Below are 27047 nucleotides of genomic sequence, written 5' to 3'. Positions count from 1 at the left end.
TCAGTTTGCTCATCCTGAAGAAATGAAAGCTAAGGGGAGATTTCGTTGTTACCATCAACTATTACACTGAAGGGTGGTAGAGAAGACATAGCCAGATTCTTATTGAAGGTGCGTAGTGAAAGAACAAGAGGCAACAAAAATTATACTGACAGGGTGGTCAAACACTGGAATAGGTTGTCCAGAGAGGCTGTAGAATCTCCATCCTGGGAGATACTCAAAACTCAACTGGATAGTCTGAGCAACCTACCCTCATTGGACTAGTTTTGAGCAACAGGTTGGACTAGAAGACTTTCTTTCAGAGGTCCTTTCCAGCCTAGTTATCCTCTGATTCCATGCTTTTCTGTTTACATCCTTTCCTATTTTTTTGTCCATACCACTGTTTTAAACCTTGATTCCTCCTGTTATTTTCGTGCCTTACTCACCCCTGCAAACATTTGTCTCTGCAACTTTTTGAAAATACCTTGTGTGTTTGAACTACATTTTTTTAATTGCTATCACAAAGGCTGGTTTCGGCCATGTGCCTTTTTGTCATATCCTGCTTCTCTTATTTTCTGCCAACAACCAAATTAATACTGACATTTTTTTTTGCTGGCTTTATGCCAAAGGCAGTGGGTACTGTACGCCCTTTCAGCCACTCAGATCAGCAGAAAGCAAGCATGTTCAGAAGCCATTTATTACTCTGTCTAGACACGCACAGCATATTGCATTTTTGGGTGTCATTGTACATTTTTTTCCAAAGCCTCTCCAAAGAGGTAGTAAGGACTCATCTGAGAAGCTGAATGTTTTGGCCTGCTGAAACCTAAAGGTTTACTCTCAGATTTGTGTTTAAAACAAACAAACAAACCCCCACACCCAACAACCTAAAAAGCTCCCTAAAACTGCCAGAACAGACCCAAAATTTAATGGAGTCCATCAGCTGTAATGTGTTCTGTTGCAGAGCTTTTGTCTTACAACTGTTTTGTTCAAATGATTCTGGACTTGGAAGTTTATTCAGAACTGAGAATTGTAATTTCATAGGAATCTTTGGAAACATCAGGAGAATTGATTTATTTAATTGGGAAATATTTTTTTTCCTTCAGCAGAGCTGGTGTTGACTGCAGCATGCGTGTTATTCCTGCACAGATAGCTCTTCCTTATGCATTCAACTTTTTTACTGGAAAGATTCCTCCAGTCCTTCCTCCTGCCTGTTATGATCTCAGTCACACCTGAAACAAACACACAAACAAGAAACTCTGGTATCTAAGGGATCTGACCACTTGTTTAGTGTATGCAAAAACATAATTAAGCAGAAGCTGCTCCTGTAGTCTGGCAAGGAAGAGGCTTGAAGCTAGGGCTCCTAGTGTGTGTGTGTTTGTGTATATATGAATATATTTAATGAAATGTTTAGATGATCAGATTCTGTATTTGAAGAACAAATTTGGAAGTTTCTAGATAGTTCGTGAAACAGACTTCTTGCTTCCCAGCTAGCTACTTTTAGGCAAAGTAGTGTGATCTCTTCACCACCTCCATAGTAAATCAGATCACAGATCATCCTTTCACTCTGCTTCAGTTCACCATTCTCACCATATCCCATTTACAATTACAATGTTGTGTACTTCTAATTGCCCTTGGTCAGACTAGGACTGTAGGCCATCGTTCTCTTAGCCTTTCAATATCCAGGTACTGTGTAAAGCAGTTTGGCTGTATTATCAAAGAACTCTAACCTGAAAGCTATTGCGAGATTTAAATACATGAGTAATTTTATGCTCAATAATAACACATATTTTTGTTCTTTGAGATGTAAGATGGTCATACAATGTATTAATGAAATGTAGGATTTAATGAGCAATTGGTCTGATTCTGTCTGCAAATCATATCTTGAAAAGACACGTATATGTAGATAAAAACAGTACTGATCTTGTACCATCATCCAGTAGAAAATAAAGGTCTGCTGATTTATGACAGAATTCATAACACATCTGTGAATTAATCCGATGTGCATTTGTTGGGGGGCACACCACCAGAAAATCAGAAATACTGGAAAGCATGCCTTTGCAGTCTTCTAAGATGAGATGGGGAAATCTCAGCTCCATAAAGGGAAAATGTAAATATTTCTATACAGATGCTATGATGTAGATGTAATCAAGCTTCTCAATTGTAGCAAATAATTTCAAGAGAAAGTGTTACATAAATCTCTCAAATAACAGAGATGAGATTGAGGCAGGTAATGTGATGAGGGATTTAAAATTACTGATATGATGATTTTGAGGAATGAATGAGTATAATAAAGAAAGCGGAAGTTCAGAATATTATGAAAGGATTTTACTAAGTGTGTAGTGACATATGCATGGAAATGTTATATGATGGACTTCATACATACAGAAGATAATGTATTTCAAAAGACCTCAGGGAAGCGTCATATGGTCTTTATACAATTCTGCAGGCTTCACACAAAGTCATCCATTTGAAAATGACCAGTGCTTGTTGATCCTATAGTTGGGAAGATACAAGTTTATATTTTAAAAACATTCATAAGCAAGCAGAAAATGAACCCTGAAAGGAGAGACACATGCTACATGATGCAATGAAGTAGATTTTAATTTTAGTTTCCATTGATTAGTGGGAAGAGTAGGTAAGTAAGAAGAACTATGTCTTCTCTGGAAGTAATAAACATTTCAGTCAGTTCTAGTTCTGCTTAACTTCCCCCTCAATTTTGGTTCAACAGAACGAGCCAAACTCATTGTTGAAACAAATTCTATTGAAACTCAGAAATGGTCCATGACAGCATATCTCTTTTGATACATTTTCACTGAAGTACAAAATGGTTCACTGAAACACAGACTGTAGTACACCAGCATGCAGAGCAGATTTCCACAATGTTTTTGACTGGTTTCCCACCGTCCGTCTAGTGAGATGCAGTCCAAGCTTCCTGTGTTTGTGGGACATTTCGCTGAAACTAGGCACCAGACCGTTGTCTCTTGAGAAAGTTTCCCTGCTTTATCCCAAGGATAGAATCTTGATACTCTCCTTTTCCTGATGCAAGTTGGTCCATATACTTGGCAGCTGCTGATCCTGGAAACTCCACAGATGTTGAGTAGAACTTGTTTGTTTCAGTCAGCTTCTGTCCCAGGACAAATGTTATTTCAAAATCGTATGCTTTCTCAAAAATGCTGTCCTTTGGTATTTTGAAAAATGTGGCTTGTTTCAAATTGACGTGATATCAAATTCCATCTTGTTGAAATTTTCTGCAACCTGGAAGCTCTAAGGTTTGGTCATCTTTGTACATGGTTTTACTATATTAAATTATTGTCTGTTTGTATTTTGGTGGTACTGTGAGATTTTTGTAGTGTGGTAAGTTCAGTATAAACATGGAAAGAAAAGTCTGTCAAACTGCTAGTAGGCTAGGGTGAGTGATGCTGTAGAATATAGTGTTGGTACACTGAAAGGAGAAGATGAGATGGCTGAAAAAGCAGGCAGTAAAGGAGCATGTAATCTCAATATAAAACAAAGGTGAGCAAAAATAGAGAGACCTCATTATAGAATTTCTTTTCTAGTTTACTAAATATTTATATTCACAGTTAGTAAAAGTTTAGAAAAAATACTAGATGGAACATTTTGTTTCCTGTAAATAAGAAAAAGGAGGAGAAATACTGAAGTTGTGCTATTTAATTTAATTTAATTATGCTAGGGTCTAGGAATGGAGGTAATTTTTGGTCACCCAAAAATTTAGATAACTTTTAATGAGCATAGTCATTCCTAAACCAGGGAATTATAAATTAAATGATTGGCATTTAAAAGTATCAACAAAAATTATAAGCTGTCCATCTGAGTAGAGGCTAGTCTTAGCCTAGTATCTTAAGGCCTGTATCTGTTCACTAGGAACCACCGTAACTCTTTATTTCCGTTGTCTTCAGAAGGAAATACATGACTTGTCTTTTTTGAACACAAAGCAGAACTGGACTCTGACACTCCAACTTGCCCCTCTTTTCCCTTCTCCTTATTGAGGCTCCTTGTGTCTCTTTCCTCCTACTCTTATCTCTGTAGGTCCTTTTTAATGTCTCCTTTGTCTTCTGTCTTTGAGAATGTCTGTAGTTGCAGTCTAATGTATTGACTTCCCTAATATTTACACAGGTTCCTGAGTGGGTGTTACAGATCAGAACGTACTCTGGGTTGTCAGACTCTGTATAGATGTCCAGTTTGAAGGTGGCTTGGTTTATGTCTACGGGAGATGGAATCAAGTCCTTTGTGACAGAAGGACTTAAACATAACGTTGTCCCATTTCTTTATCTGGAAAAGATGGCTATTGACTTAACTTCAACTTTCCCTTGTGGAGTTGATCCAAAGTGGAGCAGATTCTATATTCACACAGAGGGCAGTCACCAGTAAGGCAAATTTCCATAGCAACAGTTATTTAACACATTTTGTAATAGCTACCAGAACTCGAAGCCTGAGCATAATTTCCCCATACCATCATAAAAGTACTCTGAAATTCCAAATGATCATAAGATACCACTTTTTTTTGCACGATCTGTAGGAGTCTGCAAGTTTCCTTCTTAGCACGTAATGAAAATGAAGTTTGTAAGCATAAATTAGTTGACGGCTGTCAAAATAGTAAATATAAACTTCAGAGCTGGCCAGGATATATTGGACATTTTAGGCTTTGTTTTTGAAGTTCTTTTTAAATGAGTAGTTAGCAACCATTGATAGATGCAACTGGTCCTTTCTGTTGGGAACGTGGACTAGGCATCATCATCTCCACACCAGCACGTGCAGTTCTCAGCATGGTAATGCAGTGTTTGGAGACAACCCAACAATTGCATTTGGTGGCGAAGGCAGCAGATAGCTTCGTTCAGAACACTGGCAAAAAGAACACGTTAAACTGCAGTTCCAAAGACAGCATCATTTTTGTTTTCATTTCTACAAATTGTTCAAAATGTTCACATTGGTCAATGCAGCTCTGTTCATTGTGGGTCCTACATATCTCAGAAACTCCTTCTCTTCTTCCCTGCCATTGTAGGTAAAGTTAGCTCAGCAGTTGAGAAACTGTTATTTTAAAATTAAATTGAAGATTTTGGTAATCGATAATGAGTAGGAGGCTGTAAACTCAGGACTGTGCTTCCCTAAGATCGGGTTTGTTTAAGTACCAGAATAAAGACTATAGGCTGTACAGCATGAACAATAGGGACATATTTTGTTTCACTGTTTTTATGAACTGTGTTATCTACACTTTATGATTTTTTTTTTAAATGTATATACATGTTGTTTTAAAAGCTTTATCTAAAATATTTCTTTTTTCTTTTTGATAAAATGACTAGCAAAGCCAAAAGTAACAGTTACTCATTTTCATTTTGACATTTTTCCTTATTGGCCCCTAGGACACACAATTCTGTTTTGATGTAAGTGAAGTACCTTCATATGCAATATTTTTATTACATATTTCTGTTATTGCATTATTTTTATTATTTTTAATTGTTAATATTAATTATTCCTGTTTACCAATTAATTCAGTCACAAGAATCATCCCAAATATGCATTTGCTCATAGATGTTTTCATTTTTCACATTGACCAAAGAAAATATTTCCAGCTGTTAAAATAGGAGGATAGTTAAGTAATTTCCACTCAAGGAACTTGAGCTTGTAAACTCACTGTGCAGCTTTTTTTCTACTGTAGGAGTCTGAACTACCAAATCTAAACTTCATCTATATATCTGTGTATATTTAGTGCCAAGGTCAATAGAGCATCCTAAATGGGATTGGAGGACAAAACCGGAGAACCATGATTTTGATGAACTAAATCATATTCTTCAAGAGAGCAAAAAACTTGGAAAAGCCCTTGAGAATCTGTCTCGCAGTAAGTTGATTGATTTTAGTTTTTTAATGTAACCATGCAGCCTGAATTGTAATTTGAAAATATATATCAAGAAGGTGGTCTTCTATTCAATGAAGACCAAGTTCATTGACACCAGCAGTTACATTCCTGTTGATGAGGTTTACAGAGTGTCTGCAATAATTTAGCAGCTCTCCTGTTGACTGAAACTACTTCCCCTGCACCTCCTTTTTTGTTACATTAGTTTTCTGCCAGTTTAGTGAACTGAAACAGCTCGTAAAGAAATCAACACAAGAGGCTGGTTTAAGGGAAATTGTGGGAACATGCGGCAGTGAGACTGCTCCTTTGGGTGGCAGCAGTTAGATTGGATTAACCTTTGTGAAACCTTAACCTCATCGATGGAGATCAGACCTGTCATTGAAAAATGATTTTGTATCCTTGACCCCAATTAATTCCTTCCAGTTTTCAAAAGCGATTCGAATAAATATTTTAAAGCATCTCAAATAAATACTCAAAAACATATTAGCCAGTTATTTTGTAAGAAAACCCAAGTATTATCCCTTAAAAGACATGGTCAAACAGCAGCAGTGTTTAAAAATAGCATGCTCATGTAAGGAGTAGCTCTGAGAATTACTGGATATGATGAGGAATAGTTGTTGTTGGTTTTTTTTTTTTTTTTTCTTTCCTGTAGAAGAGAATTCTGAAGTACATTGGTGGGAGCAAACACTACTAACCGTTATCAAAGTATGAAAAATACTCTCTGCCATAGTATATGAAAACTAAGTATGGCATGGTCTGGGACACATTTGAATGAAAAATATTTTCTTTTTCCTCTCATTAAATTTTATCCATGGCACTTCTTGATTCACTGGAGAAATTGCATAAGGTGAGGTCAGAAACAGAGCTGAATGAAGAATGGAAGATCTGTTTTGTGGAGCATTTTGAGATTCAACATTTTTCCAAATTGTGTCAAATACCCAAAACTAGTTTGCCCAAATTCCCTCTCTCCCAAATGTTTTAGGTTGATCACAACAATTATATTCTGAGCAATTTTCATATTTATATTAATTATAGTAGTATAGTTACAGGGCTCTTTTCAAATACTATTCTAGTTAATGGGTCTGTCTGCTTCTAAGGAGCTAAAGGACCTCCAGTGAGGGTCTCTGATTTGCAGCCCCACTGTTGCCTGACTGTGTTACTGTGATGGGTGCGAGTGTCATTTTCAAGCCTTTCTCCTGTAGCAAATTGTAACCAGGCTTAACACAGATACATAAACAATTTTTTTTCACTTTCAGAAAGGGTTATTTATTCACTGTCTGGAGATTCAAACCAATCAGATGTGAGTTCAGTCCTAAAGGACTAAATCCACTCTTCAATCCTTACATCTTTGTATTTCCTTCTGAATATTGTGTAGGTTCCACTAAGCTCTGGCTTCCTTATGCCTAAAATACAGTTTGCAGCATGCTGTACCTCTCTTTGTGGCAGAGTTTTCTAACTGGAATGCAAAACACTGCAGCTCTTCTGGGTCCTACACTTGGACTGGAGGTGAACGTACCTGGTTGTCCTGTACCCTGTTGCATTGGAGTCAGGTTTTCATGGAGTTATTTCACAAATGAAACATTCTTCACTATTTCTTGCAAGTACTTGATGTTTTCTGATGATTTACCAAGATAATATGGAATTCTAATCCTGTCCCCGAGAGTGCTTTAAATCATTTGCAGGCTGATACTAAGTTCACTTTCATGAATGTGCTCTCTATTTCTTCATCCAGATCATTAACGGAAATATTGTCAGACCTCTTCATGATTCCATTTCAGATCTGACAACCAGCCCTTGAAAGCTACTCAGTAAGTGCATGTTTTCCCACCAGATGTTCATCTACCTTGCAGTGATTTCACCTAGAATGTAATTCTCTAATTTGTTCAATGGAGTATCATCTAGGACAGTAAACGAAGTCTTATTATAGCTGAAGTATTTTACATCTACTTCCTACTCTTATCCACTAGGCAAGTTTCCCAGTTGAGAAAGCAATTAGACTGATTTATTCTTGATAAATTCATGTCAGCTGATTCTTATCACCTTTCCTATCCATTAGATGTTGATAATTTTTTTATTTAACAATTTTGTCAAATATTCTTGCTGCTGTCAGATTTAGGCTTGCTGGTTAGTACTTCCCCACATCTTCCCTTTTCCTTTTCCGAAGAAAGATATGGTATTTTCCCTTTTCTGTCCTCTCCATTCCTGAAAGACAGTTGCTAATGAATTAGAGGTTTCTTCAGCTAGTTAAGTGCTCTAGAGTGAATTTCACAAGATTCTGCCAACTTGCGTGTATCTAAGTCATCAGAATATCTTTCAGCTTTCCATCATCTGGCTTGCAGTTTTTCCTCTTAAAGTCACTAGTGTTAAGCATCTGGCCACAATTAATTTTTTTGTAAAGACTGAAGCAGTGAAAGTGTTGAACACTGGGATTTCTTTGTATCATCTGTTATTTGCTTTCCTTCTCTTTGATGTAATAGTTCTGTATTTTACTTTGTCCTCCTTTCCTAGTGTATTTATAGTATCTTTTCTTGTGGCTTTTTTTGTTCTTTGATAGTTGTTACTCATTTTGCACTTTAGCCTTTTTGGTTGTATCATTTAAACACTTGCATCAGATTAATCCTAAGCTGTATGTCCTTGTTTCCAGTTTTTTGTACTCCTGATTTTCAGATCATTTCAGGAAGTAAATCTATTGTGTGCTGTGATTTCTTATGTGTTAGGATGATATAAAAATTCAAGATGAAAAATGTGAAAAGTTTGGAATAAAAGAAAAAGTATAATTTTGAAAATAAATGTGGTTTTACTCTTCTCCCAAAGGTAGAATACAGATTGCACATAGAAAATATCTTACAGGGTTTCAATGAATAGACACATCCAGAACTTTAAAAGTGTAAGACTCGTGAAACTCATTCACTCATTTCATGCTGTACCCAAACAAGCATCTCGTAGTGAATTTTACAAAAGCCATGACAAGGTCCCATAGCTACCTTCTCCAGTGTTGATGCTTGTTTTGGGCAGGCTAGTCAGTGCTTTTGATTCTACAAGCATGTCCGTAAAGTCTATGAGTCTAATGCTACATTTGATACTAATCTTGTTTCGAAGCAGTATGGGACAGGCACGGGGCTCAGCAAGTAGTTGAGTACGCAAATGATCACCATGTACTATCAATGGCTTTTTACAGCGCCCTCTCATTTCTTTCCTTAGTGTTTTAACAAGGAAGAGTGCCGCATAAAACCAGATGTTTGAAGTTAAATGAATTTTCCATCAAGTCCTGGAATTCATTACCATTTTTAAAGATAAGCTTTGGATCTCGTAGTGAGTTTCCAGGACTTCATTGCCTGCTATGCAGCTGACACAGCCTGTGAATTAAACTCTATTTTCTATTGCTTCATTCACTATGCAGTCTAGATATCTGCTTTGAGACAAACCTGTGCACTTCACACAAAATTAAAACTGCCTGAAAGCTGTGGAATGTGAGGCTCAGGCGCTTAGATGTCTGGTCTCTCCTATGTTCAGTCCTCTGAGTGATTAAAACTGAACTTCCTTATATTGGGAGCCCTCCTCCCAAGCCCCATCATGAAAATATGTGAATAATTCTGTGCTGCAGTAGATCTGAGAAACCAAAAGTGACTTCACACTCAGTGTTAAATGTATCTATCTTATGAGTTTTGAGAGACTGGAGAAGAGTATTGCCATAATTATGGTCTAAGTGCATTGGAGCTTGGTGATTAAGGTGTACCATTTTCCAGAGGCCTACTCATGTGGGAAACCTGGGTTTCATTTGCTTTTCCAATCAGCTGTGTGTCATGGAAGTAGATTTGGAACTATCAAGTCAACTATTTAGGGGAGATTTTGATTTATGAAGCAACATAGAGGTATATACTGCATTTCCCTTGTGCATGTTTAATTTTCTTCAATTGCAAGGTCTCTCATCTTTATTGCCATAATCCTTCTTCCCCAGCTCATCAAAAGTAAGAAAAGTTCCATGCTGTTTCAAATGTATGCTTTTGTATTTCCCCTTCTGGCCTGTTTGCCTTTCAAACAGAGTTAAAATCTCCTGTATAGATAAGGATCTTGCTCATGAATATACCTGTCTTCACGCCCCCATCTACTGAGGATGGAAAAATAGATAACGAGAGATGGAAAAGAGCAAGTTATGAGTGTTTTGAGTGGGAAAAATGAGGACTAAATCAGCAAGAGCTTGCTGCAAAGTAGATATGAAGTCTGCCTGCTTTGTGAACAACTTTACATCTTTTATGTGAACAGTTAAGGATTATAGTGCATATGGAAATGTGTGTGTATTGGATGTTTCAGTTTACACATGGTAACATCATTTGATGACACTTAATGTGTTCTACTGTGAGATAGGTACATTTCATAATTACACATAGCCTTTCAACAGAGATGACCAACATTTTGTTAGTAACGTTTGAATCCTTGTTAAAGCCAGGTGTATGCTACAAATCAGAGGGAAAGAAACAGATCTATCATGCTCTGAATTCAATAGACATTCTAAGATCAGAAAATGGTAGTAATTTAACTTTTTTAATGTAAAGTAAATTAACCAAAGCTATTTGGGAACCAATGCAAGTCAGTTAGTTGAAGGGAATCCCAGAAATAATGGCATCTAGCTATAACCAATAGGAAAAAAGTACTCTTTTGTTTCTTAATTTGGAAGGGGAATAATCAATAAATAAATATCAGTAAATAAGAAAGCCATCTGCAATCTAGTAGGAAATATTGCTGGAAACTGTAAAGAATCACAGAATCACAGAATGGTTGAAGTTGGAAGGGACCTCTGGAGGTCATCTGGTCCAACCCCCCCACTCAAGCACGGCCACCTAGAGCCAGTTGTCCAGGACCCTGTCCATGGCTCTTGAATTATCTCCAAGAATGAAAGATCTCTGAGTCCCTCCAGAGTATCTCAAACGATTATTTCTCATAACGTTAGAATAGTTGATGTTGTTCATGCATAGCTTAAGAAAGACAAGCATGATCTTACCGCTTTAAGAAAAAGATAAAATAGTGAAACGTAAAAGCCTATGATCTGTTTGTCTTTTACGGGGAAGAAGATAAGCAACAAGAGTAAAACTCTCATAACAATAAGGGTAGAACTAGTTCAAAAAAAGATCAGAATATATTAACAAACCACTGAAATCATGTCCTCGGTTTTGTGGATGAACCTGCGAGTATGTGGGATGTGAGAAGTTTAATATATACATCATGAACTACTTCAATGCATTTAGCAGTCTCTGAAACACATTAGAATGGGGTTTCATTTAGAAGCATCTACACTATAGGAAACTGTTAATGATTTACATTCCAGTTATGGAAGATGTACTTGAATGGAATGCCACTAACATTTATCAGAGACCTCTGAATTTTCCCATTGAAACCAAGCATTTCTGATGATGATGATGATATAACTGCAAATGCATACCTGCATGACATGTAACTAGACTTTTATCAATTACCTCATCAGGGGCATTGTTTTAAGATGTAATACTTCAGTATTTTTTTTCAGTCATACACAGTTGTTGATTTGAAATGGACTTTAGTCTGTAAAAATGACTTATCCATGATCAGTTGAGCATCTAGCCCTAAATGTGTTCTGCTAATTGAACCACAAAACTAGTCATCAGTATTCTGTAGAGGATTTTTCCTTTCTTCTGTTCAGGCTGAACTTTAAAATCGTGTTATTCTTGTGTGAGATCAATGTTTGTGATTTATTTTGAGATCGACATTTTTAGATAAGCTCAATCAAACCTTTAAGGAAGATAATTTTATCTCAGTACTGCAGCTGTTATCCGATACTGCCTTTGCTCATAAAATCCATTTGCTTTTAGTGTGATGTATGAGTAATAATACAAAATAATGGTATTTTCTGAGATTGAAACAGGAAGAATGTGAACGTAATTATTGCTATTCAATTATAAAGTGGAGCTTATATGTCTGGGAGATCACTGTTACTTCAGTTATAAGTATCTTTTTCCTACAGATGTTAAATTTTTAATTACCTTTGTGGAGGTATTTGCCATTCTGATCTAGCCTACTCTTAAGTTCCAGTACTAGAGTCTCTTTTTGAGTTACAATGTCCTTTTCTGGAATAGTACTTGGCTTGCTAAAAGTTTCCGTAATGCTATTGCAGAACTGGGGTTTGTGTGACTGTCATCTCAGATACGGTACTTTCTAGCTCTTAGAAGAAGGGGGTTGGTATTCAGGGGGTAGTAGAAGGGTAAGCTATGACCCTGTCCTTGGCTACTGGTTGTTGTGGGCTACCCACTTTAACCAACCTACTGCAATGCACACCTTTCCCTAAAATCAAGAGTTCTGAAAGATTCTGCACTGTTGATTATTCTCTTCTGAGATGACCTTGGCCTAGGAGAGTTTCTGGGACATAATATTTGGTGGTTACTTTGCATTTTGTTTCTTGCTGTCTAATTCATTACTCACCAAACCTAATCCTGAAACTTGTATTCTCCATTGGAGCCACTCAGAAATTTGGATAGAGAAATGCTGCAAGTGTAAAGCACAGATTCTTTTTCTGGGGATTAATTATTTTTATTTTTTTAAAGCCACCATGGGGAGGAGAGATTAAATCTGTGTTTTCTGGACAGTGACTATACTGATGTATAATGTACTGATATGTTAATGTGTGGTGCCTCGAAGATTACACTGTTTCCCTTGTTCTTATATGGCTAGAGATTGGGAGGAATATTATCCTAATTCAAAATGCTTACCACTACAGAAACTTGATACACAGTTGTTTAATGATATAAGGACGTATGCCCCTCATTGGCAAGAACTCTGAGGTTTCAATTCAGTATGCCTTCACAGAAAATCTCTGAGTTACTACTGGAGGAAATATGTCTAATTTTGAAAGTTGTAAAATGACTCAATGAAGTAAAGGAAATAATATAAAAATGTCTATTATGACAGTCCATGATAAATCTATTATAAAGTTCCTCTACAGAAATGACTGAGCTGGTTTGGTTCTTATGTACATATTTTCTGGGGAAGTGCTTTGTTTGGTGCAACCGGAGCAACCATTTTATGTCCTTTATAATCCGAGGATGGTGTGAAATAAATAATTTCAATTTACCTTGTGTTGAATACATGGTGCTGACAGGCATAGGGGCTAGACTTTACTATGCTGCCAGCTGCAGTATGGCATGAGGTTTTGCCGTGGGAAATGCAAGTACATCTGAGATGGCCTGTCCCACCAGTGAGGGAACATTTGCTTCCCCTGATATACAGTGGATAGGAGAATGCATTGGGACAGTTAATTGCTGGGCAGTTGATACATGATAGGGTATTCCTGTGTTCATGCTCAAAGCTGCAGTATTAATAATGGTAGAATAATAATGCTGTTTCTGTCCTGGAGTTTGTTACAGAACCTGTGATGCGCTATGAGGTTGACAGTCCTGCCATCCACAAGTTCCCTGGCCTAGACCGATCCTGAGAATGAATTTTGTCAAGTTAGTCAGAGTTGCATTGGGGTTGTCTTAGTATTTCTAAACTCTGTATGTCAAAACCTGTACGTCAAATCCGGAAGGCTTTGTTTGGGAAGTAGGAAAACTGGCTATGGGGAGCTCTGTGGCCATCTTCTGGATGTTTAGGAAAATGCATAAGCTATTTGCTCCCCTTGAGCGGAATAATGGTAGTTTGGCATACATTAAAGTAGTAACATTTTATTTTCTTATGACTAGGTACACATTAGACTTGTCAGAAGTATATTGTGGATTTAGAAAAATGTAAGTCTTAAAAAAATCTCAACTAATTTCTACTTTGTGTTATTTCTTCCTATAATTACGTGAGGACCACAAATAAAAGCAGAAATGGTAGATGTCTCTGACGTTTCGTTCTTATCAGAACACCTGTTCTATAATTTCAGGTGTGTATAGCATATGAAGATATTGCAAGTTTTTAAGCTACTGTAAAGCTCATCAGGAATAATGCAGCAGGCAGGGATTTTATGAGTTGCCATTTCAAAAAGACCCGAACTTATATGGTGCCTACTGTTTTGAAAATTAATTTTATGCTGTTGAATTGAGAGCATCAAAGTCCAAAAATCATTCTTCAAAGAGGAATAATACCACTGACTGGAGAGGCATTAGGTACTGGATTAATTGTATTTGTTGCAGGAGAGCAGCAACAAATAAAACTCTTCTGCTAAGAACTGTATATGAAAGAGCTAGGCATTTTTAAGACTCATGGAATTGTTATTAACAATGTTCATTTTTCTTTTGAAAGAAAGTTCATTTCGTGGTAAGCTAGAAATTAAGCAGAATGTCCTAAGCAGAAAGTCTTTACTGTGCAAGATACTCATTCTAGACTCAAAAGGGATTTTATTTCGTTAAAACATGGTGCAGATGATACATTTTGGGAGGTGGCTTTTTCATCAAAGAAGATGCTATAATGCTGTAATCATCATCATCATCTTTCTTTCTCCATTTTTACCATTGTGCTGCTGCAGATTGCCGAAGGGATAAAATATTGGGAATGGAAATCTAAGATAACTGTGTAAAGAATGGTTTTGTATATGTATGGGCAATTTAATAATCCATGCTAATTTTAAAAAAAGGCATGACAAACAACTGATTTAATATTTTAGGTATAAAAAAGCCATAAGGTACGTGAGATATGCTTTTGTGCAATCTGCTTAATATAGGCATGATAATAGTAATTAAAGTATAATATGTATTAATAAGTTGCTGTGTTATTACATTGTCTGGTAGTCATGTTTCATTTAATCCCAGTGTGCCAGATCTTTCTTGCAATCAGAGAGTACCTTGTTCTTTCAGTTCTCTTCAAAAACCAAGCTATTAACAGGATGAAAGTGTTCCAGTTGAGAGAGGCTGTGCTAGGATGAACAGCCCCACTCCAGATTTGTTGCTGATCAGAGACGGCAGTAGTTGTGGCTGCGGAGCATTTCTGAAGGACTGTGAAAGCACGTTCAGACCAATTACTTTATTGTTCCAGCACCCTTACAGCACAGAGGGTCATTACACTCAAAAGTACAAACAAGTGCCCTGAATCTGTCTGTGTAATTCACCGGACAGCTGAGTGGGCTGAGTACTTGTGATGCCTGATCAAAATTCAGCACCCCTAATTACTTGTAAAAGGGAGGATTTTTAAAGACATAAAATCGGCAGTTAGGTGCCTAACTAATTCCCACTGTAAACCTTGTCTGTGAGCCTTAGCTAATGGTGGCAAGCAAGCTTCTCACCCTGTTAGTTGGAACACTGCACTTTCTCATTGCAAAAAGTAAGAATGGTAGGACTATTGTACAGTTGTCAGTCATAGTGTGATATAAATCTATAGCAAATGTTGTTCTGTGAGAAACAGCTGCTGTGAGAGAAAGGCTAAAGCCATACTCCTTTATTTCTAAAGGATTTGCCTTTGGCATCAGAAGACCTTCCCTAACAAAGGGAGGAGAACTTTTTCAACAGTCCCCTTCTTATCTGCTGCTCAGTGACTTGAGGCAGAGCAATGATGAAGCAGCCCTAAAACTTCCATTTTCTATGGTCACAATCATGCAGAGTCAGGCTTTAAATGCTTTAAGCTGAGGGAAGTCAGAAACAGTTGGTCCTAATAACTTACATTCTAACAAAGTCATTGGATTCAAGCTTGAACAAACTAGGTGTGTCAGTTTTTCTGGTATTAGAGCTTTTTGGTGATTAGGGTTAAGTTGTGATGAAAAAAAGGCTACAGTTTGAGGAAATGACTAAATTGTTAGGTATAAAGTTTTTAGTGTATGGACATTTTGGCTACACTTACGGATGTTTTGACTAAACCTGAAACATAGCTGTTTCAGTTTAAAGTAGTTTCATGGAATGGGCTGTCCCTTTGTTTCTAGTACTCTGTGATTTTTACAATGATGATTTTCCTATTTAGAATATATACAAAATAAAATATATTTTTTCCTCTTTTACATTGTATGAAATCCACAGAGAAAAAAAATGAAAATAACTATACATGGTACAGAGAGCACAACCAATTATTTGTTGTCAAATATATAAAATAATTGGAAAGAGGGTTTTCTTTTTGAAAAATGTTGATCTCTGGATATGAGCAATTACATGAACTGGAGACAGAAACCATTGTTACCATTACTTTGTAGAAATTCAAGTTTTTTAAATTGTCCATGTATTAGTTGAAAATAAAGTAATTGACAGTAACCTATTTGACTATCAGAAAGGCAGGAGTGTGCTAAGGGTTAAGAGAATAACAGAAATCCTAAATACTCCTGTATGATAATTATGGCTATCTCCAGTTGCATTCTCAGGATTCTGGATTAAGATGTTTTGGGTTTTTTTAATGTTATAGTAATATATGCAACGGGTTTAATTTTTTGAAAAACTACTTTGTGAAAACTGGAGTCTATATTATTCCACCTGAGATCTGCACCCAAAAAATCACCTCACTGTTGTGATTTTCTGTCTACTGTACACAGGGTGCAAGTCCCCCCTCCTCTTAACTTCAGCCGTGATATTTTGTCAGTTGGAAAGTGCAAAAGAAAATCGGTGAGAGTGGCCACACACTAAGTGTGTGGTACAGTGGTGTTTTGGAACAAAATGAGAAGCTTTTTTACACCCACCTTTTTATGAGTTCATTTATTGTGGTCTCTGCTAATGGAGTTGTATTATCAGTAACTAATGGAGTTTTGTTAATGTTAGTGGAGCTGTGAAGCCATAACATAAAGCTTTGCATGACTGACAGTATGGTAAGTCCTGCCTCCAGAAGAATCACCATGCCAAGATTACTGTAAAAAGCTCCTTAAGAAATTTCTTCCCAAGAATCCTTTTTCTTTTCTCTTGATACCACATCAGAGAGAGAGAGGTAAGAAGAGTTTGCAGGTTTAATTCTGTGATTGCAAAGATAAAAGCTTTCTAAACTTTTAAAATTTTATTTTGGCAAGATGTCCTCAGAAACTGCTCTCTCTCTCTACATGCTTATCTAAGAAATATGGTTAGTTTTGGTGTCTTGCTCCTACTTGCAATTTAGGAAAGAAGAAATTTGAGGCATTCTTGTCAATTCTCTAAATTCAGAGTAAATTCTGGGAACCAATGGGACTTACACAAAAAAGGATTTTACTAAAAGCACTCTTTTAGATTATGGATGTTATTCAACTTTATGTGGTTATATGTAACTTAATCAGAGAAGTTAGTAGAGCTTTTTCTGTGAGGCATATAGTTGTATGTACAGTTTTTCCTATTTGCTATTTGGTACTTTCAGTACTACTCTTTGATTAGCAACATAGGCAGTTGAATAGTAAAAGCATTTGGCATTTTTTGGAATGGAGTCTTGGAAATGGCAAGGTTACCTTTTGTAGTTTCTTTTGCTATACTTGAAAATAAATATTTTTAACAAGTAAGTCAGCACAGGGAAGAATTGCTCTTGCGTCCGCTCTCCGGTTTCAAAGGCCCATTTGCAGAGTATCTGTGAAAGCAGAAGAAAAGGGGACCAACCTCCAATCTGAGGAAATAAACCTGTATCAAAAGAAAATGAACCATCTTCACATTATGTGAAATTGCTGAGAAAAGGTAGTTTGTCTGTTTAGAGAAAGCATTTGCGGTTGTAAAATGGATTGACCTTGGTTATGCAAAATACATCCAATGTGATGGAGAGCTGGTTGATGGAAATCAAGTTTTCAAAGTTGAGATAAAGAGAACCTTGACTTAAGTTTTTACTGCCTCCCAGAGTGCAGTTACCTTCTCTCTAGTAAATGCCCATTGGGGATTGAAGAAATTCATAACCCATGAAAGTCCTGTTGAATGATTCAGGTTGGTGCAACCTGCTGATTATACTGCATGGACGTTAGTGTAATGGCTGGGCTAAATAAAAGTCTGAACAAAATGGCTTAATTGCTGTGAGGGATAGAAGGGTTAGGCAAAATGGATCTTTTTCAATACAATCTACTTTACAACTATTGAATGACTGAAAATATTCTGTTAACTCCTGGCATATTTCTTATGTGTTGATCAGGTCTTAAAATTATAATTGCAGTTCTCCTAGCACTTCACTGTTTTTAAAACAAAAATCGATATAAGGAAGTCATCTAAACTGACAACTAGCCATATAGAGTTAATGATTAAATGCACAGTAAAACCCCAAAGAATTCATGTAGTTATGGTATACCAAACAGTAAGAAATAAAAATGTCATGGAAATAAGTTTATGCTGCTGCAATCTTCAGTGTGATTTTAGAAAGAATAGCTCTCCACTCAGCTGATACTACATATTTTGCAATATCATCTCTTGTATTCCTTGGAAGAAGTTTTCTTGACAAAGTTATATGAATTAGAAAACAAATTTCAAGTGTGTGTTCTTCCTGTGCATGGGTACTTCTCCACTTTATTTTCACCACCAGGAGATGCTTTTCTTTGGTTTTTGAATTGAAGTTCTAACCTGGAAATGTTTCTTATCAAACCTCATAGGAACGTGGGAAATGATTTGCTTTCAATACATCAGAATTTTCAACATGATAGCATTAAATATATGATGACTTGATCTCTCCATGTGATATGACTGACGCGTGTAGATGTGTTAAAAGTTCTGAGACCAGCTGTGCATATTTAATGTGCGACAGGATAATCATAATTAAAAGAGTTAGATGACATGGTGGAAGCAAGCATAGGGAAGCCTCAGGCAGGCATCAGCAGAAGGGATAAGAGCAAATTAAACAAGTTCTTGCTCAGAGGGTTTAGAAAAATTGTTTTGCATTCTATTGTGAAATTTTACTCTGAGATTTTCGTCTCTTTGAATTCCATCTGTTTTCATGGAATCATTTCTACATTGAACCATGGAGAAAGAGAGAAGAGTCATGTCCATGTTGCCCTGTAATTGGAGCATGATGTTATGCATGCTGGTCAGGGTGAGATTGGCATAATAGTGTGTCCATATGTAAATATTACGTTGCTGGTTTAATTTTAGAAAGCAGGTAGAAGTATACTTAAGCTCGTTGTCACTTTACTGGCACATCTGCTGTTTCCATTTCCATAGTTTTTTGAAAACTCATTTTGATAATATTGCAGCCAAGGAAAGTTAAGAGTGTATTGTTTCCAGGCAATTTCACTAATGGAACAAAGTATGATAACATTGTATGGTACAACAGCGTGCAGAGAACAATATGTAAACTTTTTAGATTAAACCTTACTTTTACTTACTGTAGTAAAAGACATTTATAGAAAGAATATTTCTAATTTTTTTTTTTTTTTAAATCTGTTTTGTTTTCAGGCATTGCTATTTCTGATGAACTTGATAAGGTAAGATTTACTGTATGCTTAATGAACAGTACAAAAAGACAGATGGTTGTGATAATTTTAGGCAATGAGAGCTGCGTCTCCCTGTCCTGGCGTACACACTTCAGTTCTGTTGGGTTCAGAGGAAGTTTGGGTATGGAAAGCTGTATGGGTAAGTACAGTATATGTTGATATATTAAGAACTTGATCCAGGATGGGCTTTCAACTATGGAGAAATAATCTCACTGAGTTTAAGAGACTCTTAATGAAGCCATGGAAATGCTTTTGATCTTGATACCATCTTTGCTTAACATGTCTGCTGGGTTACTTTGTGTACTTTTGGAAACATTTAGCTTTAAATACCTTTTATTCATGAAGTCATGTATTCTGTATTCTCAGATATGATTTGTGGGAATATTTAGGAATAATTTTTGCTCCCTAGATTTGATCAGGAATGCACAGGGCATAAAGATCAGTCTTTACTTCCTTGCTGAATGCAGCAAACAATCATCTCTTCTGTTTTGGCCATTTTGATGTATTACACAGTTAACATGGTTTTTAGTTTTAGCTGTAATGAACTCTATGCTGAAAGAGTAATCAAGCTAATTTTTCAAAGTTCCAGAGAAAACAGAACACCTTTCTCTTCCCTAATCTCACCAGTGTACAGCAGTATGCTTCTAGTGCCAAGAACCTTGGGTTGTGTTCTTGGTGTCAGAAACCATTACTGTCAGGGAAATAGGATCAAAAGGTATATAAAACACAGGAATAATGCCTAATATAGGAGACAGTTTTTAAAATATCTTTCCTTTCTCCTGGCAAAATGAGGGCACAAACCTTTCTGACACAAGTGCATATAAAATATCTCCCCTGGGTTCTCCAGGAAAGGCCAGCTAGACAAGATTGATCGTTGTTACCATGCAGTCATGTGCATATGGGGCTGCCATTTCAAAAGCATGGCCTTTACTTATCATTTTGCCCTTGATCTTGCTTTATTTCGTTGTTCATATTAAGAGTATAACAGTATCTAAGTTCTCCTTCCTGCTATGTCCTTAACTGTGCTCAGAAGTGAGAAATACAGTTAGAAAGTCCTTCCATTAGAACCCTTACCTCTAAGAATACTTATGAAGAGCTCCTCTTCATTTGGTTTTGTTAGTCGAAAAAAACCTATGAAATACTGTTTGTGGGAGGAAAAAGACATTTTGGGCTGGAGCCTGTTATCACATACTTTTTTACATATGGTTTTTAGGAGATACTTCTGTGTTAATTTTTTTTAAAAGGTGATAGATCAAATGTTCAAAATGTTCAAAATCATTCACATTTTTAAAATTTAATTATTTAGTGTGAAAACTGAGATGGAGAACATCATTGGTGAATTTCCTCAGGATCCAGTCTGAGTGAAGAGTTACTTTTCTTTTTTTTAATGTATACTTTATAGTTTATGATTTAAAATTGGAAGGTGGTGTTTTTTTTTAAATAAAACTTGACATTATGTTATGTACATTCAATAGCATGCATTACCTCACACCTTTACAATACTGCATCTGCTTTAATACCTGTTTCTGATGAGGATAGGTAAATTGAATGTTCTTGAAATCAGAAGTTATTTGGAAAATAAATAAAAAACACAAACAATAAAGCTCAACATGCTTGCTTTATGCAACATTGCTCAACAGGCTTCTGGGATAGATTTACAGAAGAAGCACAATTTTTCATCTCCTTGGGCTTTAGTGAGCTTCACTTCTATTTCTTGTTTTGCCTCTTAAGGATTTTTAATGGACATAAAGACTAGTTCTGTGTTAAGAACTTAAGCATAGCCAGGACCATTCTGTGGGATCCTGCCCCTTAGGAATGATCCTTTACACGAGCTAATTCGTGAAATGTTCCTTGTTTCAAAGTATAATATTTGGCTTGGGCCAACAGCAACCAAAGATTACCTGATAATTGTTTAACATTAGACAGAATTTGGTTCCATTTCACCTGTGCATGTTCCCAGGCGATGTTTATTTTTCAGGTATAAATGTAGTCAAGTTCATTATAATTCCTTTCCCAGAAATACAAGCTGGTACTACAGCTTCCTTATCTAGGCTGTGGCAGCACTGAATCATTTTTCAAACTACATTCATCTGTGGTTTGGATTAACTGTTTAACCCTTCAGGTACATGTCATGGGTCTAGCACGGTATGCCAAACTTGACATTGGATTCTGTTATAACGTTGGCATTACACAGATGTCACGAGAGACATAAAACTAAACACAATAATACATCCTTCTATATGCTCTTCCCTGCTTTATTTTCCCAACGATCAGGAACATTCTTGGGGATTAGGACAGAGCCCATAATCCTACTGCTTTTTCTGTGTTTTAGATTATGAACTTGGGGAAAACAGAGAATGCATGTGTATGTTTCTTTATTTTTGTTTATCCTTATGTAAGTAGTTTTATTAAAAAAAAATATTTCTTTCTGGCTGCAGTAACCTCTAGCTGCCTTTGTCAGAGGAGTACTTGATCAGTATTGTTGCTTGATGTAACTCCTCTTCCAAGTAATCCAGTTAATTAGTTAGTTGCTTAGTTACTTGAGCATTTGGATTTGGAAAACCAGTTTGCTCTGAATTACAATCACTTTTGTGGAAGGGTGTTTCATTTAAACGGATTCTTGTCAAATGTCTGCTATTATTAGCTTTGCGCCAGTACTTAGGGCTTCAGTCCAAGACAGAGGTAGAGAAAATACAGGCAGACAAGGTCAGTCAAAATGGAAGCTTTCAGTTTGACACAGTTTAATAAAATTTCAGAGTTCACTGATATAATTGCAAAAAAAAAAATTCCTAAGATTACTGCAGTTAAAACAGATTTATGGTGTAGTGTCGTGGTTTAACCCCAGTCAGCAACTAAGCACCACACGGCCACTTGCTCGCCCTCTACCCCCCTGGTGGGATGGGGAAGAGAATCGGAAGGGCAAAAGTAAGAAAGCTCGTGAGTTGAGATAAGAACAGTTTAATACTTGAAATAAAATATAATAATGATGATGATAATAATGATAATAATAATAATATTGTAGCAAAAAGGAAAACAACAATGAAGAGAGGGAGAAAACCCAGGGAAAGCAAGTGATGCAACCTCTTACCGACTGACGTCCAGCCAGTCCCTGAGCAGTGAATGCTGCCCCACAGCCAACTCCCCCAGTTTATATACTGAGCATGATGCCATATGGTATGGAATAGCCCTTTGGCCCGTCTGGGTCAGCTGTCCTGGCTGTGCCCCCTCCCAGCATCTTGTGCATCTGGCAGAGCATGGGAAGCTGAAAAGTCCTTGACTAGTATAAACACTACTTAGCAACAACTAAAATATCAGTGTTATCAACATTATTCTCATATTAAATCCAAAGCACAGCACTGTACCAGCTACTAGGAAGAAAATTAACTCTATCCCAGCTGAAATCAAGACATACAGATTCCCTCCTTTTTCATCTCATTAACTTCAGACTTGCAGAGTTTGGTGTTCAGTCTCTCTTGATGATTCAGAGCACGTCTCTAGGCCACGGAAGCTATGTAAAATCAGCAACTAGTACTGCTTGTGTAAGGAAAGAAAATGAGAAGGGATGCCTTGTGACTCACAGATTTTAAGGCTAAAGTACGGAGTTAATATAATACAAATTTCTGAATTGACTCACCCTCCTTACCACTGAACAGAAACTATGCGTGAAAGTGTGTGGTTTCTAAAGCTTCTCAATACTGTGAAGAATTTTATGTATGTGGGCAAAGAAGTTGACCAAGGATGTTAACCTTTCAGTGAAATTCACCGAGTTCTAGTTTGGTTAAAAAATTATAGAGGAAAAACCGCTGAATTCACTGTGAGTTTCAGAATTTTTCCTAAGTCTGTTAGGATGCTTGCCTGGGAAGTGGAAGTTCAAATTCACACAGAAGTATAGAGTAGCCATACTACTGAAGCTCTGGTGTCCTATGTGAATGCTCTGACCATGGCGCTACTGATGATGCGCCTCCTCTAGAATCTGCTGCTGCTGGAAGACCCTACTTGTGTTTATGTCACAAAATAAACTGTAATATATATTGCACTGTAGCATGTCTGCATTGTAAGATACATTGAGGCAGAATGTAGCCAGGATGCTACAATTGCAGAAATAGGTTTAAAATGGGCTTATATGATTGTACCCATTTCAGCAATATATCTGAACCAGACCATGCCGAATAAGGAGTCACACCCTGTACCTCTTGCCACAGTTGAAGACTGACTAAAATAATGTCATTCTAAAGCAATTTGAAAGGAGCCAGGGGAAGCTTTATTCATCTTCTGGCTTTTGATTCTCCAAAGAACACTTTTTTTTTTTTTTTTTTTTTTTTTACTGCAAATACTAGGACTAGAAATATTTTTTGTTTTAAATAGATGAGGTTTTCACATAATCCCAGTATTCCATAGATTAGTGCTTAAGCTTCATGTAGTGGAGCTCTCACAGATAGTGAGACCTGTCACAACATTGTGAATTTGTCTGAAGTTCCCAACAATGTCTTTCAGTTACTTTAAACATTAATAATGGGAGACAGCTAAGTGTTAGAGATCCAGAATCACTCAAATGAAGACAATATAATAATTCATAACAGATTTTGACCCTCAATAATAATTAAAATATTTTTTTCTATGCTGTGTCTAGGGTATACTTTCTTCTTACATGTAGTATTACTACAATGAACACAGGTTATAATTAATAAAATAGAGGAAACAACTACTCTAAGTCATAAAAATGAACAAATTTCGGCTCACCCAAAAGTATTTCTCACTATGGACGTTCCCTCAAAATCCATAGCAGAAATTAGAAATACTGAGCTTTTTAAACTATGCTTAAATAAACAGATATACAAATGTTGTTGTGCTCCCTGGTAGGGGTTGCATACTGCAACCACATCTCAGCCCAACGTGAAGATGAGATTCAGCTGTCCTCCAGTCTTTCCCTTCTGGTTTCCACATAAAGGAAGCTCAAGTGTGTCAAGTTGGTAGCCACTGATGTGTATAAAAAGTGGATGACTCCTGGACTACACCATAATATAATCCTCTAGCTTCATTTAGTGCAGATTTAAATACCTGCTTGTCCTGAAAATATTTATGTGTACACTAATGACACTGTCAATCTCTTCTGTTATTTATGTGGGAATATAAATTGGAAATCAGTTAAGATTCTAAGATTTATATAGAAAAAAACCTATAAAAACTTGTTTGAGAACAGAATACTTCATCTGAATTTACTGAAGCTTTTGAAATAAGGTGCCAAATAAATGTCCTGGTGTTCTCAATAGAGCTGTCTCTGATTCTCCGTTTACCGTTTTCACTGTGGCTGCTTATATAGTTGAAAGGAGGAAAATAAATTAGGTCACTGAAACTGTGGTGTACTAATCTAACAAGATTCAAAAAGGAAAGCAAGGTGATAAAGTGAGGCAAAGCATGACTGTGTAATGTAAATTACATGTCTATTAAGTAGAGTATGAAAGTGCTACTTTAATCCCTAAAATGTCTAGAAAAGAAATCAGCATAACAAGGATAGACACAGCATTCATTATTTACTTATTCATATGCTGGTGGTGCAGTGTACAGTGTCAGGAAAAACTTATGGTACTGAAAAAAGGGCAAATTTTTAGGTGCTTTTCATTTTCAGTTAATGGACTGAAAGCTTTTAGCAAGATTGACACTGCAAGTTGTTGCAAGTTTAACTAGCTCCAGCAACCTTTTTTTATTAATTATTAGAAATTATCCTAGGGAGAAAGGGAAAGGTGAAAATGGCTAGAGTCGCAGGAGTTAACCTCAGAAGAGGTTAAACTACTGTAGGCACCTTGTGTAATGAAGGCATTGTGGGCAATGGAATAATCATTTTTCCTAGCTCATAGGTATACGATGGTAGTCACACCTGTGGCAGGTTATGCCTGTCAAGTGACCAGAGGCCACTGTCATCTAGTCTACATTACCTGACTGTGGCACAGCACCAGACAGATGCACAGAATGTCTATTTGTAAGTATATAAAAGAAAGATGCCAGTGGTTAGGTATTCTAAAACCTCTGAAGCTGTGTTTTTTTCCTCAGATTTCTCTCTTTTGTATTGGCTGCATTCCATTTACAGTGGTCTTACTGTGTCACGTCAACCTTGCAGAAAACGGACATTGTGTAAAAAGTGAATTAGTCAAGTGATGGAGAACTCTGGACAGACCTATGGGGAGTACAGTGTGGTATCGCACTGACAGGCACATAGCAGAAAGCAGAACAAAAGAACAAGGGGGAATGAATCTAATCCAGGCTCTGGGTCATATTTGCCTCTGTTAAAACGGAAGCTCTTGGAGTTCTGCTGAGCAAAATTACAGCATCTAGCTGGAGCAGGGGGAATATATTCATATGAAAGCAGTTTGCAGGCTTTTTTTGTTTGTTTCATTTCAGTAGAGGCCCCTACTTCAAACTGTGCTTTTACCATATCTGTGTCAATTAGGAAGAGACTTTAAAAATGGTTTGTTTTTAGGAAGATGAGAAAATACGGTTGCTAGGCTAAGTAATCACTGTGCTGTACTTTTTCCAGATGCTCTTTGTTTGGAAAGCATTGTTTTATGGCAGGAATATTTATTGAGACACTGAGCTAGGTAACAGCCAAGGATTTGTTTTCCTAAAATTTTCTCTCGTTAAAGGATAGAAATAGAATATATCTCTCCTAATTAGGAACATTGTATTTGAAATGTCTTTGCTAGCCTCGAAAAGAATTTAATTAAAGCAAAATAAATATTCCTGTCCCATCATTTCATGTCTATTTTTTTGTATACATGCTTGTTTTTTAGTTTGACTATACTGTTGTACATGACCCTTTATCTACAACCATTCTAGTAACATTGAGAACAGAGATACTCACCACTTCAGAACAGCTTTTTCATACAATTTTTAAGGACAATTTGTTTCCTTAATCTAAGTTCCTAGTATAATGATAGAAATCATTGCTATCGTTTTGAATATTCCAGTTGGATTTTGCTTGCTTCTCATAATCCTCTCCAGTTATCTGCTTCCAGTAAGTGGTTAAAAATATGAATACTAGTTTCAGAAATGCATTTTATTAAAATGTTAATACCATTTTCAGAATTGAAAGATACGTTATGTAAATCCCAGCAGGGTTATTTTTAAAATGCCAAATGCAAATGTATTTATTAGTTTTGCATTAATTCATAATGCAAATAAGAGTGATGCTATTAATCTACAACAGTCTTTTGGTTGGGGTGTTCATAATACAAGTGACCTCATCTGTTGCTTAGCAGAGCTAACACAGTGCTGGTTTTGAGAGTTGTGCGTTTATTAAAAAATAATTTAATTTTTCAAGATGATGCCCCAGATTTCTACAGTTGCTATTGAAAAGTAAGAAATAGGAGAGATTTGAGGCATTGGTGAATTTTGTTAATGGGAATCTTTTCATTAGTCCATGATTGTTTCTGAGTATTTTGTAGCCCTCTGAAATTATAATGTACTGTACTGGTTTTGTACTTTTTTTAATGAATAGTTTTACTTTCTGTTTCTTCTTTTCCTATTTACATGCATGGTTGAGAGCAAGCAGTTCAGTGTTTCTGGTTTGTTTTTTTTTTATTTCTCTTCAGGACACAACAGGTTTTAACACCCCCCTTCTCAGACCTCGTGTGATTGGAGAATGGATTGGTCGTGAAGAGAATGATGCTGACCCACTGGCTGCTGAGATGCTGCAGCCACCAATACCAAGAAATAAAAACGAGCAGTGGGACAGCGAGGATAGCAGCAGTCCTGGAGGAAGGTGGGATTTTGGTTCTGCCTAGAAATTTTATAATTTGTGAAACAGATCTGTCTTTGTAATGCCCTGTTTCTGAGAGCAGAGTGCAGGGCTTTTAAATTCCCACGCCATAGTGTGGCAGCATGCAGAATAAATGGAAGATTTTAATACGTGACTGGTTTCTTCTCATGCTTTTA

The 27047-nt window shown here is 36.6% G+C and overlaps 1 protein-coding gene across 1 annotated transcript in view; it reads left to right on the top strand.

Annotated features, from left to right (window-relative positions):
• The window catches only part of LOC309586750 (uncharacterized protein C8orf34 homolog), a gene marked incomplete at both ends in the record, with an annotated part of 200211 nt that overhangs the window by 36680 nt on the left and 136484 nt on the right, over positions 1-27047 (top strand). Inside the window, 3 exons of the mRNA XM_082304141.1 lie at positions 5702-5830; positions 19081-19109; positions 26705-26874. Coding sequence (XP_082160267.1) covers positions 5702-5830; positions 19081-19109; positions 26705-26874 — 328 coding nt within the window. The remainder of the gene's footprint in view (positions 1-5701; positions 5831-19080; positions 19110-26704; positions 26875-27047) is intronic.

This window comes from Platalea leucorodia (genome assembly GCF_965183815.1).
Source record: "Platalea leucorodia genome assembly, chromosome: 1".
NCBI classification, from domain to species: Eukaryota; Metazoa; Chordata; class Aves; order Pelecaniformes; family Threskiornithidae; genus Platalea; species Platalea leucorodia.
This window is presented reverse-complemented; position numbering and strand designations above follow the sequence as displayed.